This window comes from Oreochromis aureus, linkage group 9 (assembly GCF_013358895.1).
Source record: "Oreochromis aureus strain Israel breed Guangdong linkage group 9, ZZ_aureus, whole genome shotgun sequence".
NCBI lineage: Eukaryota > Metazoa > Chordata > Actinopteri > Cichliformes > Cichlidae > Oreochromis > Oreochromis aureus.
In genome coordinates, this window is record NC_052950.1 from 32,840,876 (window position 1) to 32,858,571 (window position 17,696).

General features: G+C 40.6%; 1 protein-coding gene across 1 annotated transcript; it reads left to right on the forward strand.

The window, feature by feature from the left end:
* The first annotated feature begins 5,932 nt into the window (after positions 1–5,932).
* On the forward strand, positions 5,933–17,357 carry LOC120441838. The gene is made up of 5 exons (XM_039617287.1): positions 5,933–5,968; positions 10,459–10,608; positions 15,880–15,952; positions 16,169–16,432; positions 16,773–17,357. Exons 1-5 carry the CDS (start codon positions 5,933–5,935, stop codon positions 17,093–17,095), a joined length of 846 nt encoding a protein of 281 aa, XP_039473221.1. The 3' UTR covers positions 17,096–17,357.
* The last annotated feature ends 339 nt before the right edge of the window (positions 17,358–17,696 follow it).

Genomic DNA, 17,696 nt, shown 5'->3' on the forward strand with positions numbered 1-17,696 from the left:
CGAACTGCGCCCCACGACTGCCTGCGACCTTTATTTATACAAGATATTTGTGTGTGTGTGTGTGTGTGTGTGTGTGTGTGTGTGTGTGTGTGTGTTACATAGATAACATCATCACTCCAGTAGCGGGACTTTCCCTTTTCTACATCTGTATGTTCTTGTAATAGAGCTGAGCTTGGTCTTCTTCTACATCTAAATGTTCAGAACAACAGGATGCGGTTAGTATCTGCAGAGGTTCAACACACGAGTTACTAGAGGAAAAGTCATGTAGAAATGTGCTTAATGATAATACATTTCATGTAGCTGATCACATATATACCATATTCTCTTAACATTCCGCCCTGTTTATCAGAGAAATGAAATGTACAATAAGTAACTACTTGTCTTCCACATTCTCAGTTACTACATCATAAGTTACACTTCATCTTCATCTGACAAACAGGAAAAGAAGTCTTCATCGGTTTTGGTACATCTGCGTATGCTGTGAATGACAAACTTATCATCTGTGAAATTACAGCTTTAAACAAAGAATAACATAAGTAAAGAAAAGCAAAATAAAATCAAGAAAAATTCAATGACGATCAACAGTCTCTTTAAAACTTGTTAAAGTTGAGGGCTTCTTCCTGGATCAGGATGACGATGTTGTTGTTGTTGTTGTTGTTGTGCACTTTACAAAAGTCACTCTGAAGGTGGTCGGAAATCAGAATTAGTGCACCTGTCCCAGGGTGTTTCCCATATATGGTTGTGTTAATATGCTCGGCATGTGCGAGCAAACATAACAGTCTTTCTCTGTGGTCTGTATCAGGCATTTTTCATCCAAGGATGGATGTAAGGGTGAGCTTTTGTAGTCAAGGTAACCAGGAGGCTTCCCCTTCACATTGTTGCACATTGGTCCATCACACCTGCACCTGGCTGCCCTAAAGTTGATCGGATAGAGAGTGGAGTGCAGGCTTACCCAACGGGGCCCAATCGCACTACCCCCCTCACCCCGAAGCAACCAAAGCGTAGGTGAGGCCTTCCTAATGTGCTTCCTCCTTAGTGATGGGGCTTCCCGGGACCTCAACCCTTTTGCAGTGGCTCTGATGTATCCAGGAGGGTCTCTCTGCAATTTTACAGGCTGTGGGTGTTGTCAATAACACTTGGTTTCAACCTGCAAGAGACTGGAGAGTCTTACGGCAGTTTATTGTTCAAAACAATATCCTTATTTTCTAGTAGTTTTGCCATCCATTCTGCCAGAGTTGTTTCTCTGACGGATTTTTCTGAAGGTTCACTTTTCACTGGGAGTGGAAAAGGTCTCCCATGAACAACCTCAAATGATGTCAGTTTTTGAGAGCCTTGTATTAATTTCATCCACATTTTTACTAGGCCTATGCACTCAGGCCATTCAGGCCAGAATGATTGCATAAACATTTTGCAACTGAGATTGCATCTGCTTTTTACACTGGATAAATCTATAATCACTAGAGTATAAAAGTGTGTATTAAGGACCTGGACTATCCCCCCCCCCCCCCGAGGACACATGGGTCACCCCATGTGTCACTAATGCTGCTGTTCTGCACAGGGACTTGGGGAGTATCGGTTTACCTTCACAAGTCATCAATTCATATTATTTTGTGCTCCACACTTTAACCATTTCTTTTGTTCTGCAGTTGATGCGGCTTTTTGTTCATATTAATTGAGTGTAAGCTGCTTTCTTCATTGCAAGTGTTTGTTTCAATAAGGTTTAATTCATGCATCTTATCACTGAGTTCTAAATTCAAACTATCTCACTTGTAATTCGTTTCAATAATAATCTCACATGTAACAATTTGTGTATGTGTGTTTTCATTTTGTGTTTACCTCTTTTAAACGTGATATGGTGGACATCCCTAAACAATCATGAGTTCTGGCTTCAATTTTTCCAATCCAATTATATCCTATATTCTCGCCGTCAAACTCGTCCAGCTTCACCTGACACTGGTCCCCTTCCTTCACAGTGTCCTGTTCGGGCTTCAAAGCTCCAGCAAACACAGTCTGTTCCTTCTCTTTTTCTTCTCCAGTCTTCTCTTCCAGAATTACTCCAAGCATGGCAAATATGACACTCAATGTCCAGTGCTCTTCCACAATTCTTTATCCCACTGTTCAACTGCCCAGCCTGTAATTCACAGTACATGTTGCATTACTCGCTTTTCTTACATGCTGCTGCTGGTCGTCAGTCGTCATCAGTGTTAATGGATCAGGGGCACTGTCGTTTGCCTGCGGTATTCAAGTCCACGATGTTCTGTCGGTCTTCATCAGGAGATTGACTGTTCTTTAAGCTCCTTCTCAGGATAAGGAGACAATGAGAGGTGAAGCTGTCAAATTTTAAGCCAAAGGCTGGCCTGTTTTCCTCCCAATTCTGTTAATCATTTAGCCGCTGTACTCAAGGATCAATGTTGAGTGAAGTCCACCTGTATTGGCACACTAAAACATACAACTAATATTATATTCATTTTTTATTCTTAAAACCTCTGTTTGCTTCATCTCCCTCGAGTTTAACTCATCTGTCTCTCTGTGTTCTCTTCTTTACACACTCAGTTACCTTTTATGGGCATGCGTTTCCTGTCCCACACACACACACACACTTCCTGTTTGTGCAGACTCTGCAGGCAACAGGCAGACTCTATCTCCCCTTAAATTTCACAGTCTACAAACAATCAGTAATTCTCCTAAATCTTGATTTAAAAACAATACACCTTCATTTCACTCACGCACTTTTAAATAGAGCTCTTTCCAACATCAGGACAACTAACACTTCTCCACACACATCACCCTTCTTTAGGTCAGTTTGGAGCGTATACACTTATGTGTTTTCAATCAGAAAAAATAAACTCAACCTCTCATAACCTCACTCATGGATTTCTTGAATTAAAAGCACTTTCAAACTTTTTAAAACATCCTACTTTACATCACAAAAGAAATATATTTCACACTCCTTTATTTCATACACACTTTTTAAACGTTCTAACCTCTTTCAGACGCCATGAATCGTCTCACACACCCTGCCTTTTCTCTCACTCAGACAAATCACGCAGAGTCACTCAAATCAAATACTGACAGCATTCACACAGTTAAAATCACTCAAAATAAAATCACTCAAAATACACTTTCCTATGCGTATTTTGGACATGCCTTCCATAATCAGAAAGAGCAAGTCAAAAGAAAAGAAAAAGAAACTGAAACCTCTCATCATCCTCACGGCTTCTCACCACCCACATAACTGAAAATAAAACACACCACCATTTATTACTCAAGATAGGTTACTACAGGAAAATATATAGTGGTCTTAGGTACTGTACAATTCACTCAATCTATATATATATATATATATATATATATATCAAAAGTCAGTCAACTCCTATACATCCACAGTAATGAATTCACACTCTATTTATACTATTGTAGTGAGCAAAACCAGCATCTCAGTCACAGGCATTTAGCAATATTTGCAAACAATAGTTATAAAGCTCAATAAGACTCTACGCCGAAAGCAACACTCTGCATGCGTGTCACCGCTCCTCATTTGCATTCTCACACACACACCGTCTAAAAATAGAATCAGCAGCCAGTGCACTGTTGTGTTGTCTCAAACCTGTAGCTTTAGCTGTTGTATTCAGGGCTTGACTTATTATTTGTTAGTATAGGTTTGCTCTTCATCTCAAGAAAGTCTCATCTAGGATAACAGGTTTACAAACAGGTCAAGTGTCTCTATGCACTTGATTAGATTAGGTATTTTCCTTATTTTTTCATCTCATATATCATTGTACTGAGTTTGAGCAAGCCTTAAGCTTGAATCAGACTACTTTTAACAATCTTCCACCTCACATCATAACTGACTGAGGTGCCTCTTCTTATTAATAGTATGTCATTATTAATGTTATCATTGTATTGTTTTTCCTTTATTATAACAGCAATAGTATATTACAATATACTACTATACTACTAATATACAATAGTTTATTTTTTTTTTTTTTTTTTTTTTTTTTTTTTTTTGTCTGTCCCATTTGGTTCTTAAGCCGTCAGAATTGTTGTCTGAAGACCAACAAGGATACCAAATGGATTTATTTTGCCAAATGGATCATCATGGCATTGCCGTATTGGTCCATTTGATCAAACTTTGTTGTTATTATTTATTTTATTTTCAGTTGTTACAGATGGGACAGACATGACTGGGGGATAGGAAAGGGAGAAAGAAAGAGAGGAAGGAAGGAAAAGAAAAACAGAAGGGAAAAGGGACAGTGAGAAAGGGCACTTTCAAAGACAAAAGAAAGAAAAAAAAAAAAAATCTCCTGGATCACCTGTTGAGAGAAAAAAGAAGAAGACAAGCAAAAAAAACCAAACAAAAACAAAGCAACATACTAAACACAACATCATCACGTTAATCTAGCTGAGTGTGAACAGCAGTAAATACTAAATATTGAAAGTTGTTGTGCAGCACGCAGGACAGACAGCGCACAATGTGCTTTGAAGTAGCAGCTAAGAAAGGTGTAGTTTATGTCTCACGAACAGTGAACACCCGTGTGCACACCTGTGTGGATCAACGCGCTTGTATACAAAAAGGTTTTCCCATGTAACGGTCTGCTAGAGGGTGTGGAGGCCCATAGCCCCGTCCCCAGGGCATGAAGCAGGCATGGAGGAGATCCAGGCTCCAGACATCCAGAGGACCCAGAGTGCGAGAGCCCAAGGAGTACCACCGGAGGGGCATCCGTGCCACCTTCCTGGGAAGGGCTGAGGAGATCCCCAGACGGGGGGTCACCCAGTAGCCACGGAGCAGAAGCCAGAGGGGCTGCACCGGCGTGCCCGCCGGCTCTGCCGGCAGCCAGCTGTGCCAGAGTGAACCGAGTTGCAGGCCCGAGGCCGAGGCCCGAGGCCCCTTTGCCCCGGAAGAGGCCTGACCGGCGACAGGCATCGGGCCCCGCCAAGTAGCCACGGGAGTGAGCCGGTGCATACCTGAGCGCCCAGCCCGGACACCAAGAACCACCAATGCACCAACCCCTGAGGGCATCAGTTACCAGCAAGGAGTGTGGTGAGGGGAGATAGGCCTCCACACTTGGAGGGCCTGGGAGTACCCAGGGAGGTGGAGTCTAAGACCCGACCTGACATATAGACACAGACAAACAGGCACACACAGACATAAACATGCTTTCCCACCCTCATGCACACATATACAAACACTCAACACTCACCCAACGTAGGGATAGACATACATAGACATGTACACACAATCATACTCCCCAAACATACTCTATGCCCTGGGTCCAGGTACCCTCGCCCCCAGAGGGGGAAGCGGCACCAGACCCAAGAGATGTGACCCTTTCCCCGGGGTGGAGGCAAGCAGACCGCCCCAGGCTCCGCAGCAGCAGGGATGCCAATCGGACAGCCAACACCTCCTCCCAGCCCCCGCCCCGATGGCTAGTAGAGAACGGGGTGTGTGAAGACCCCATACCTCCCTCCTCCCGCTCATGTGTAGTGTTGCTGCGTGTTGTTCTAAAGTGCATTTAAAACAAGGGAGGGCATGGTGCTGCTGCCAGAGAGCAGCAGGTGTTAGCACGGCCCTCCCGAGAACCCTCAATGTCTACATGGATTTAAAATTGAGAGGTGGGCACTGGCGCCAGAGGTAGGGTTGAATACACAGACCGTCCTCTGGGACGCCGTTAACGTGATCACCCTCAAGGCCCTATACATATATATATATATATATATATATGTGTGTGTGTGTTATGAGAGTGTGAATAATGTGGATGTCTAAGTTGTGAAATAAAATTGAGGCACAGGTGGCCAGAAGGGGACAGAGGGGGGAATGCCTCCCTGCACCCTGGTGACACACCCGCACCCCAAGGCCCTACCTGTGTGGGTGGGTGTGGTGGAGCGGGGAAGAGGAGGCAGCCGGGATGGGGAGGAAAGAAGGGAGGGCAAGATGCCCTCCTTAGGGCCAACTCCCCGGCTGACCCCAGTAGGCACCCCGTCCCTAGTACCCACCAAGGCAAGGGAGCCCAGGCCCATCCCGATCGGGGCCCACGGCAGCAGCACCGCTAAGCCCCACAGGACCTGGGAAGCCCACCCCACCCCACCGCAGAGGAAACTATACCCACCCCAACATTCAATCATCTCCAGACTACACAAGACAACAGACACCCAGGTTAGGTTTATTCTCCACCTCTCCTGTGTCTCTCCCCACCTGCAGAGTGGACTTCTGCAAGGATGGAACAACCTCCTGCCAGTTGAAGAGTCCCCAGTTAGGTCGATGCACCAGAGGCACCCTGCGCCAGGGCTGAGCCCCGTGCACCCACCGGCCCACAACCTCGGCGACACACCGACGAGGACCGAAGCCCCAAGGCCCAGCCAGAGCCCCATCACGGAGACGAAGCACCCCCGAACCCCAAGCCCCCCCGCCTGCCCCGGATCCACTCAGGGGCAGCCAGGCTACCAGGCCAGTAACCTACGTCCGCCAGTACAGATCATCCCCCAGCCCCGCTGCACGCAGCCACGAGGAGAACACCCTCTAAGAGCGACCAGAGCCACTAACCAGGTTATGACCACAACCCCCCGGGTTGAGCCCTCCAGGGATAACGTCTCTAGGGGTTCTCCTGGCACCCTAAGCCCATCCCAACCTCCACATCAACCACAATAGCGAAGGCAGGACCAAACCATGACCCCCCACCCCCACTAGGTGATGAAGCCGATCAAAGGAGCCCAAAGGGATTGATCAAATGTGGTGGCAGAGGCTGTATCAAGACTAATGTGATCTATTAGATGGTTTTTATATTGATTAGAATTAAGATTATTTTATTTTTCCAGTTAAGGAGGACCGTTTTCTTGGCAATGCATAGGGCTGTAAAAACAATGTGGGCTGTGTTTATTTCTGCAGTGACCTCATCCAAGTTGCTCAGCAAGCACACTAAAGGGAGGCTGGAATGTTACATTTCAGACACTTTGATAAGTCTTCACAAATCTCACGCCAAAACTTCTGCACTGGTGGACAGAACCAAAGGCGTGGATGTAATTGTCTGGTGTATTGCCTTGACAGTGTGAGCAGTTGTTGGAAGATGTAAAGCCCATCTTGAACATCCGATGACCTGTATAGTGCACTCTATGTAGTATTTTGTATTGTATTAATTGCAGACTGGGATTTTTAATCAATTTAAAGGTTTTTAAGCATACCTGAGACCAGAAGTTTTGGTCTAAGCTTACTGATAAATCTGCTTCCCACTTTGCAATAGGAAGGGATATTGATTCATCTATTTTAGAAAGTGTTCTGTATATTTTAGATAATAATTTGGGGATTTAAGAGTAAGAAAGTGTACCGCACTTGGTGGTGTTTGTAATTCAGCTTGACTGAGGTTAAATCTCTTTTTACTATGGATTTAATTTGTTGATATTCTAAAAATCTTTTCTTGTTGATCCCATATTGTGTAACTAGTCTGTCAAATGGAATAAATTCTGTTCCCTCTAATATATGTTCTAAGTATTTAATTCCTTTACAACTCCATTCTGGAAAATTAATCGTATTATTGTTTTGTAATATGTCAGGGTTATTCCAGATAGGTGTACGTTTGCATGGGATTAATGAGGACGCTGTCATTTTTAGAAACTTCCACCAAATTATTTTATATTTTATTATGTACAGGGCCGTTGCTAGCCATTTGGGTGCCCTAAGCACAAATGCTTTATGGTGCCCCCCCCGCCAAAAAAAAAAAAAAAAAACCATTAATACTTTTGAATTTCTCAGTGGAATTTGTTTAATTAAATAACAACAAACATGACAGTTAAACAAATAAATAAGGTTAAAGGAGGTTAAAAATACTGTTACAAATAAATACTCAGGCCCCTTTGGAAAATTAAAATCAGAGCTGACATTAAAAGGACCTCTCCGCACAATTTCAACACGATCAGCATCTACAATGTGAGCTGGCCAAAGAGCAGGATCGGTTGAAGGGGCACACATGTCTCCACAGTGTCACTTTCTGATAGTCTCTCAGTGACAGGACTCTCAGTGGTACTTGTGTATGGAACTGTACCTGAACTGGTGGTTGATGGTTCTTGTTCTTCTTGGCTAGGGATTGTTGCAGGGTCTACAATGGCTGGTGGTTGATGTCCAGGGATGGCACTACTACTGGATGGTTCATCCTGTCCTTGAGATCCTCCTTGAACATATTTAAGCATTGACCCTGCATACAAGAGAAAATATTCAGGGATTTTACAGAAATACAATTTTGAATCTACAGTAGGCCTACGAAAAATTGCATTATAAGACTAATAAATTAAGTAAGTCACTGGTACATTTAAAATTACTAACTATATTTTACATGTATAGATTTTCATAATGGCAAATGGCAATATAAACATGCTGTACATAATTTGATATAAATGCAAGTAGGAAATCTATATTACTGGAAGATATAGGTTTCATATTACACTGTAATATGAAACCTATATCTTATTTATGCCGCATAAATAAGATATGCGTCTTTATAGATATCCTGAAATGCAGCAACATACAAAGTAATCTTGTCTAATCTGATAATAATACTTGACTGCATCACTGACCTATCCCAAAGTTAAGGTTAATCAGTAGCATGCATGGCGTTAGCCAGCTAGCAACCTGAGGAGGGAAATGCTAGTCTCACGATTGCTAACGTTATCTGAAAACCGTCAATTGAGTGACCATGATGAGTTGCTTTTAGTAGTCCATTCTATATTCATATCCACAACGTAAACAAACTACCCAACATCAATCATTTGCAACATTTGTTAACACAGTATGAACACTGCTAACAGGAGCTATCACAGAGTTGACGGACATGAGCGTGCAAGCAAGGGCTACAATAATGAACTTTTTTATTGTTATTATTTAAACATTGCCTTACCGGCAAGCGACGCCTGAGTTTCATCACGCTTCCTCTTCTTCTTTCTTTTCTCCGCTCCCGACTCCTGTTGCCGTTTCGAGGCCATGTTCAAACAGGTGTTTACCAATACCGAATTGAGGCATTATAGAACAGACCACTGGGAGGGGGGGCACCAGGAGGAGACTGGAGACAGGGCACAAAGCAGATTCACCCCTTTTCTCGGGAAAATTGTTTTATGTTGCTTTTGTATTGTTTAATCATATTAATGCATATGATATTTATAGTATTAATATGGTTTACTTTTTTTTTTTTTACGACCCTGATTTTTTTGGTGCCCTACCGGCCATTTGGTGCCCTACGCAGTGTGCGTTATGTGCGTTTGCGGAGCTACGGCGCTGATTATGTATCCATCACGGGTCTGTGTGAATCTGCAGCTTCACACCTTCCCAAGCTGGAGACATTTGCTTTTCCTTGGCTGACCAATGACACAGCCTTAATATACCTTATGCATCTCTCTTTTTTATTTGATATGTTTTCGTGTGAATTATCTGGTTTCATGCATGGTTATCTTCCCAATTTGTTTCATTTGTACCAATTTACAGGTTGTTATCCTTCCCATTATCTCCTATTATCATGTTGAATACACTAGATAAGCTCTACTTTAATTTAAGTTAACCTTAATTTAACCTTTTGTTTATTCCACTTCATTCCTCTTTCCATGCTTTAAAATACAACTCTTGTGTATGCTTTGATTTCTTTTTAGCTTCCTTTTCAGTATTTATTTCTGCTTGGAGGGTTTCTTATAATTTAGTTATACATACAGTTATACATTTTCCCTCCCACGTGGGACATTTAGGTGTTCTTTGGATTTCTCCATCTATATGTACTAATTTGTCCGGCGCCTGGACATTTTCTCTCTAACCACTGTTCGTCAACAGTGAGTTTTGTGGGCTGATTCCCCATTATCACAGAACTGCAAAGCTTTCTCTGGTACTAAACTCGGGGGTGGTTGCTGACACGCCCTTCTACCTTTCCCCTTTATCACCAGTACTTGAGCTTTTGCAGGATACACAAAGAAAACAATAAAAACAAACAAACAATGGAAGTAGTTCAGCAGCGTATTGTGCTGTAAAATCAACTTACTTCCAAAACACATACACAAAACACATATACATACACACAGATAGACATTTGCGCGCTAATTTGTCACGAAGTAATTCCGGCTACTTCTGAAACCAGTCTAAATATAATTTATTATGAGGTAATTCCGGCTACCTCTAAAACCAGCCTAAATTTAGTTCCTTCCGGCGAACTCAACCTATTTCACGTGTTTTTTTTCTTCAACCCCTTGCGGCGGGTTAGACCTATGCGCTTCTCTTTTGTGCACCCGTGCAGTGGGTCAGCCTAATGCGCTATTAATCCTTGCGGCGGATAAGACCTATGCGCTTCTCTTTTGTGCACCCGTGCAGTGGGTCAGCCTAATGCGCTATTAATCCTTGCGGCGGATAAGACCTATGCGCTTCTCTTCTAAACCCTTCCGGCGGTTTAAAACCAAAAAGTGTTTTCTCACCCTCAGCTGTCCTTTGCTGGTTGTCAGGTTATCTGGCTGGATCCCAACGTCGTGGACCAGTACTATTACACCGGCCTGGACCCGAATTTGTCTTACGTCCCAGGTCTTTCACCTCTACCTGGAGAGGGCTGTCGACAGACTTCGGTGCTGGTTTACCCACGGCGTCAGGATGCAGAAGTCAGACCTTATTGGAGTCACAGAAACGAGTCTGCTGTTTCCATCTCTAGGCTCGAAGGACCAATTTAAATGACAGAGGATTTCTTTAAATCACCCTGCCGTTCTTCAGCTGAGACGGCTGAGTCAGAAAACACAACACTGCAGAAGTTTCTCACTCGCGAGGGGCAGTCATGGAACGCACGAACTGCGCCCCACGACTGCCTGCGACCTTTATTTATACAAGATATTTGTGTGTGTGTGTGTGTGTGTGTGTGTGTGTGTGTGTTACATAGATAACATCATCACTCCAGTAGCGGGACTTTCCCTTTTCTACATCTGTATGTTCTTGTAATAGAGCTGAGCTTGGTCTTCTTCTACATCTAAATGTTCAGAACAACAGGATGCGGTTAGTATCTGCAGAGGTTCAACACACGAGTTACTAGAGGAAAAGTCATGTAGAAATGTGCTTAATGATAATACATTTCATGTAGCTGATCACATATATACCATATTCTCTTAACAATTGAGGAGGTGCTTTTGTTTGTGTAAGAAAGCTCCGCAGAACAGATGCGACATTTAACTTCCATAAAATAAAATAAATACACTGCAAGTCACATTGCTGTTTTTGCTATATCGATAGATTACACTGAAACAATGACAAACAGTTACCTTATTTGCAGTTAACAGGTCGAAATGATCGCACACAGCAGAAACTTTTCTTTTTCTTTCGGGCTCCATTTTGTTATGGAGAGAGATGTGGTTTTTTTTTATCGTTGCAACTTTATTTTTTGGTGGCGACTCATTGGTTGACAAATGCAGATGCGGTACCTTTTAAACACAGTTATAGAGCCGAGGGCGCTTATTTGCGATCCAAAGCCAAGTGGATAGAAGAGGGTGAAAAGAACACTGCCTATTTTTGCAATCTAGAAAAACGTAGACAAGAATATAATTCAATATGTAACCTAATCAACGGAGAGGAATGTACAGACCCTAAACGCATTTCAAATGAAGTATTTACTTTTTACAGTAACCTTTATAAGTCTTCATACTCAGAACAAAACGTCACCTCCTTCTTTGACAAAATCAGTAATTGGATTCCAGTACTTGATGATCATTTTAGAGAAATTAGTGATGAAGACCTAACTATAGAAGAATTTGATTTTGCTATTAAGAGCATGGCATCTGATCGCTCACCGGGACCAGATGGAATAACAACTAATTTCTATAAGCACTTTTGGGAAGATCTAAAATTACTATTGTTCAGTGCGTTAAATGAATGTATAAAGTGAAAGGAGCTTATGGCAACAATGAAACAAGGAGTTATAAAATTAATTCCAAAACCGGGGAAAGATAAGAAGAAACTAAGTAATCTAAGACCGATAACACTTTTAAATACAGACTACAAAATTTTTACAAAAGTTTTAGCAACAAGACTAAAAACAGGCATTTCTGAAATAATTAGCCCAACGCAATCAGGATTTCTCAAAGGACGGTTGATCCAAAATAATATCCGCTTGGTTTTGGACCTTATCGATTACAATTACCTAATTAAGGATGATGGTTTTATGATGTTCTTGGACTTCCATAAAGCATTTGATTCTATCGAACACACTTTTATTATTAACACATTTAAACATTTTGGGTTTGGAGATGCATTTCTGGATATGATCACTATGTTATACACTGATATTAATAGTTGTGTTTCTCGTTCAGAAGGCACATGTCCCAGGTTCAGGGTGGAGAGAGGTATCGGGCGGGGCTGCAGCATCTCACCTCTTTTATTCATTGGAGCCACAGAACTACTTGCTATTACTGTCATAAATTCAAACATCGAAGGATTAGACATAAATAACCACAAATTAATAATAAGTCAGCTTGCCGATGATACAACAGTCTTTCTAAAAAATAAAGAACAAATTCCATTGGCCTCAGATACAATAAAGATCTTTTCTGATGCTTCTGGCCTCTGCCTGAACCTGGACAAATGTGAACTCATGAGTATCCACAATTGTTCTCACTCTTCTTTGTACAATATACCTGTCAAAAATGAAATCAAATATCTTGGAATTTGGCTAACTAAATGCATGGCTGATAGTGAAGAAAAGAATATTCAGAATACGATTAACAAATGCAAAAAAAACTCTAAACCATTGGCTACAGAGAGATTTAACGTTGTTTGGCAGGATAATGTTGACCAAGGTTGAATCTTTGTCCAGATTAATCTTTCCAGCTTATTCCCTAGCCATCCCACCAAGAATTATCAAAGACATCAATAAGGTGAATTTTAATTTCATATGGAAAAATAAACATCATTATATCAGTAACAGGGACATTATATCAGTAAAAGACTATGAAGAGGGGGGTTTAAAAGCAATCGATTTTGAAATAATGAATGCCATGTTAAAGATTAATTGGCTCCGATCTTTCTTAAAAAATGATAATGAGATCTGGTTCTTGATACCATCTCTTATTTTCAACAAAGTTGGGGGGATCCAATTCCTTTGTTTGTGGAAGAATGGATGACAAAACAAATTTGGTCTGTGACACATATAATGGATGAAAATGGAGATATACTTGAATTAAACAGGCTTAATGAGAAATATGACATGAGTTGCTCATTCGAGCTCTATAAAAAGGTTTCACAGAATATCCCAATAGTCCTTGTCAATACGATAAAGAACCATTTTTCAAATATACCGACTCCAAATTTACATAAAATTAAATTAGATGGTCTTGACTTGGTTAATGAAAAATGCAATAATCAGTTTTTGAGGAGGTATTTGGTTAACATCTTATATCCAGGTAGGACCAAACATTCACTCATCTTTAAAGATTATAACAAATCTGAGATCTCGTTGATCTCCAATTCCCCCCAAATTTAAAGAAGTCCATTTTAAAACTACAAAAAATATTTACCCCTCCAATGAATTTATGAGAGACAGATTTAAATTTGTGTTAGACAACTGTTATATTTGTAAAACAACTTTGGAAACAACAGAGCACATGTTTTATGGATGTGTGACAGTCCAGAACTTATGGAAATCCCTCCATGTCCTAATATTGTCCCAGTATGGAAATATTGATTTTTGGTCTTTTCAAAATATTCAAATTGGAGTAATCCTTAAGGACAAAAATACTGAGTTTTTAGTTAACAATCTTATTATTATAACAAAGTATTACATTCATAAATGCTGATATGCTAAATCCCCCTTCATGGCCTGCTCTTAAAACGAACTCTCCCTGCTCCGTAAATCTCTGAAGCTAATAAATAAGCCCCAAGCAATCAAATTGCATAGATTTTTAGAAGAGTTTGATTTTTCTTAGCCCCTTATTTAAGTCATGTGTCTTGTTTATGGAACCTCACTTTTAGAGATTTTATGATCCCCCTTGGCTCCTTTATTTCTGTTCCTTGTTTTTCATTCTTTTTTATTGTTATTTATTTGTTTTTATTTTTTTTGTATTGGTTATTCATCTTTTTATATTATTATTATTATGTAGATGTGTGTGTATAAATGTGTATGTATGCATATGTATATGCATATATATATATGTATATATATTGTGAAGAATAGAAATATTTTCCTGCTATTATTTGCTGCAATTTTGATAATCATCATTACCGTTTCATGTTAATAGTGATGTTGCTTTCACAGATGCATTCAGATGTTCAAATATATTGGTATTATATTAGCCTTTATTACAGGTCCAAGAAGAACCACTTTAAACGGTTGAGTTGAATCTATAATTGTAAATGTTTTTAATGCTTCTATGATCTCAGTGTTTCTGTGTAGAGGGCAGAGACAGGAAAATACACTCTGTGCCAAAATGAGACAGGAAACGCGTCTGCAGAGCATGCTTTTGCAGAAGTGAAACTGAAGCCAGAGTTTAAGTGCAAGCCAAAGAGTAGGGTGTTTATTATGCATTTATCTTTGATTTAAGCTTTTAGTAGAGGCTTTTGATTAAAACATTTATTCAGTAGATTACATATATATTTCCAGTTAGGTTATTATATGTAAGGATGAGCCTCTGTTCTGGTGAAAGGTCAGAAGTGTAACGGGTGAGATGTGAGAGCATTTAAGGGCGAGACATACACATACAGACACATATAGTGAGAGAGGTCATGACACGTACGCAGTACACAGCATGCACGCGCCCCCATGCACGCACACACACATACACACCATAGTAGATCTATTTTGGTAGGGCAGAAGTGAAGATGTATTTTGCTGCAAATGCAGAATTGTGCCGACGTACTTAGAGGAAGTGCAACAGATGTCCTAGGAGATAAGCGACAGCGAAGACGAGCTGAGGGGAAGCACCGACCGAAGACAATGTTCTTTAAAACTATGTTAAAGGTTGTTGACAGAACATTTGTGGTTTTGAGTTGACGTATGCTTTGTTTAAATCTGCCTAGCAACAGAAAAAGGGGCTGTACTATCTTAACCCTATAAAACTGTTGTCTGAATATGGTAAAGACAGTTCAATACTGATTGGGTTGTTGAACTCACACATGTGTTCATTAAAATGCCGTCTAAATTGCACCCGCCTGGATCTGTGGTTATTTATGGATTCCTCTCTCAACATTTGAATCCTAACAATATATATGTGTATATATATATATATGTATATATATATATATATATATATATATATATATATATATATATATATATATATATATATATATATATATATATATATATATATATATATATATGTTTACTTTCAGTTGATTTCATTGTGGTGTACCAACTGCACTGTGGCAATGATGTGTATTCCTCTGATTGGGAGAAAAGAAAAAGGAGGTGTGATTCTGTTCTGAATGATTATGTCGCTTGTCTTTTTGAGATGGTCATTGTTATTGTTCTAAGTAAAGTTCATTTTAAAAAACAACAACTTTAAAACACAGTTTGGCGCGTTGGCAATGAGCGATACAGCAGCTGTATCGCTCACGTGACTTTTTCTTAAAGCGGCACGAGCACCGATACAGGCTTCGCTCTGTCAGCTTGATACATGAGCCGGTGCGTCAGTGTTGCTGGACCCATCACTACCAAGCAATCATTCTGAAAATCACTCTGTGCCTCACCTGCCTGCCCTCCTGCCATCACACTCCTTCTGAGGACCCCGGATCTCAGGTCAACCTTTCAACACCATTCAGCTCCGATGGATTCTCGTCACCCCCCTCTCAACGCTCTGTTTTCCCCAACTGCAAGTAAGAATTGCTATACTTACTACTTACGACTTCAGGGCAACCTCCACTACCTCACTAACTCCACCGTCTTCTCTCTTCAGTGTGACTGCTCTGCACTCTGCATCCCAGGCCCCGTTCCCTCGCCAGGCCACGCCACGCCACATCAAGCTCTACGTTTCATTGCTTTTTGTCCTTGCCACGTTTCCAGAGTTTAAGCCTAATAAAATATTGAGTTCAAAACCTGAGTTCAGTTCACTACAGACCACTTGGTCACGTGACACTTTTTTCAACAACTTCAAGTTGTGACAACAAAATCTCTGACTTTTTTTAGTAATATATTTTTCTTTTGTTTTTTTTTGTTATTCTTAGTTTTTTGTTCTTTTTTTTCAGCTCCAGTCCGTAAAGTTAATCTCCAACAAGTTGGACAAAGGATCACCTGCAACTCAGAGGGGATCTACCCTCAACCTGAGCTCACCTGGTCCACCAGCCCTTCATCCAGCATCACCAACAACAACACAACAGCCCATCAGATTGACCAGCAGCTTTACAGCATCAGCAGTTCTCTGATACTTCCAAAGAGTGACATGGATCTGAATTACATCTGTGCAGTCAGCACTGGCAGAAACAGGAAGAGAGCAACCTTCAGGCAACAAGGTGAGTTTAACATCTCATTCTGAAGATAAAACAGTTCCTCCTTTTAAAAGCTTCATTTAGGTTTTGAAAAGTCGTTGAAATATTTTTTTTATTTTTTTATTTTTTTTTTTTAATCGTACTTCACTTGTTTTGTATTTCATGCAATCAAAGGAAATATTAGTCTCTCCTTCAGAGTTTGGTGAATCACGTCTGAGGATAAGTCATTAGAGAGAGTAGAGAACAGAGAAATTAAGTCACATTGTGATAAGTCACCATCTTTTATACCCTATAAAGGTGAAACTAAAACTTTTAAATTAGAATCAAATAAAAAATGTTTTTTCTGTTTTTTCTGTTTTTTCAGGATTAGTGACTGAGAGCCAGTCTGAAACAACAATCCACTGTTCCCCCTCACACACCCCTGTAACAAACCTCATCTGGAGATTCGACCACAGTCAGATCATCCTGACAAAGACTGACAGTCAGTACACAGTCTCAGAGGAGTGGAAGCAGCATGTAAAGGATGTGTCAGAGTCAGGCAGCCTCACACTGCAGGAGTTCTCCTCAGATCAGGAGGGAACATACACGTGTGAACTCGCTGATGCTGTGGAGACTAAAATAACTAATATCCTCGTGGAGATCAATGAAGGTAAATTAACATCATTATTTTCCTTTTTGGGGGAGTAAGCATAGCAAAAACAACACTCAAAAAGCTAAAGGAACATTTTGAAAACACATCAGTTATCAGTGGGAAAATGTTTTGCTCGATACCTGATATAACTGAGTAATCTGTCAGGAACACTGTCAATATTTAGTTTTGTTTTTTTAATAAAAACGTTTTTCCCCGCGTGTGATGATGATGGTGGAGTGGACTGAGCTGATCAAAATGACTATTTTCTTCCCTCCTTTTTAAAGATTAATATCACGGTCCACACTGACATTTTTATATTCCCTGGTCCACATTTATTTACAATTTATTTACCAGTTGCCATGGTGAACTGTGCTATTAAAGCTCCATTGATGATGTTTTGCTGTCCGACTCAGAGTTATTCATCACAGAGCTAATAAACTGAAAATGCATTTTTAAACTCAGAGTTTGTTGAACAGACTTGTTGGAATAGGGCTACAAATCAAGCAACCGAACAAGCAAGATTATTAAACTTCCAAGGAAAAAATCAGTTATCTGACTTCTGTTTCATTTCAGGGAATTCATCTAATGTTGGAGCAATCGTAGGAGTGGTCACTGCAGTCATTGTAGTTTTAGCCTCATTAGTAACTCTCCTGGTAC

Bases quoted from the DNA above. Each gene is read 5' to 3' on its own strand.
- LOC120441838 (XM_039617287.1), top strand. From the start codon at position 5,933: ATGCCCTCCTTAGGGCCAACTCCCCGGCTGACCCCA. The intron at 5,969-10,458 runs GTAGGCACCCCG...GCTGGTTGTCAG, and splicing joins CAACTCCCCGGCTGACCCCA to GTTATCTGGCTGGATCCCAA. The intron at 16,433-16,772 runs GTGAGTTTAACA...CTGTTTTTTCAG, and splicing joins AGCAACCTTCAGGCAACAAG to GATTAGTGACTGAGAGCCAG.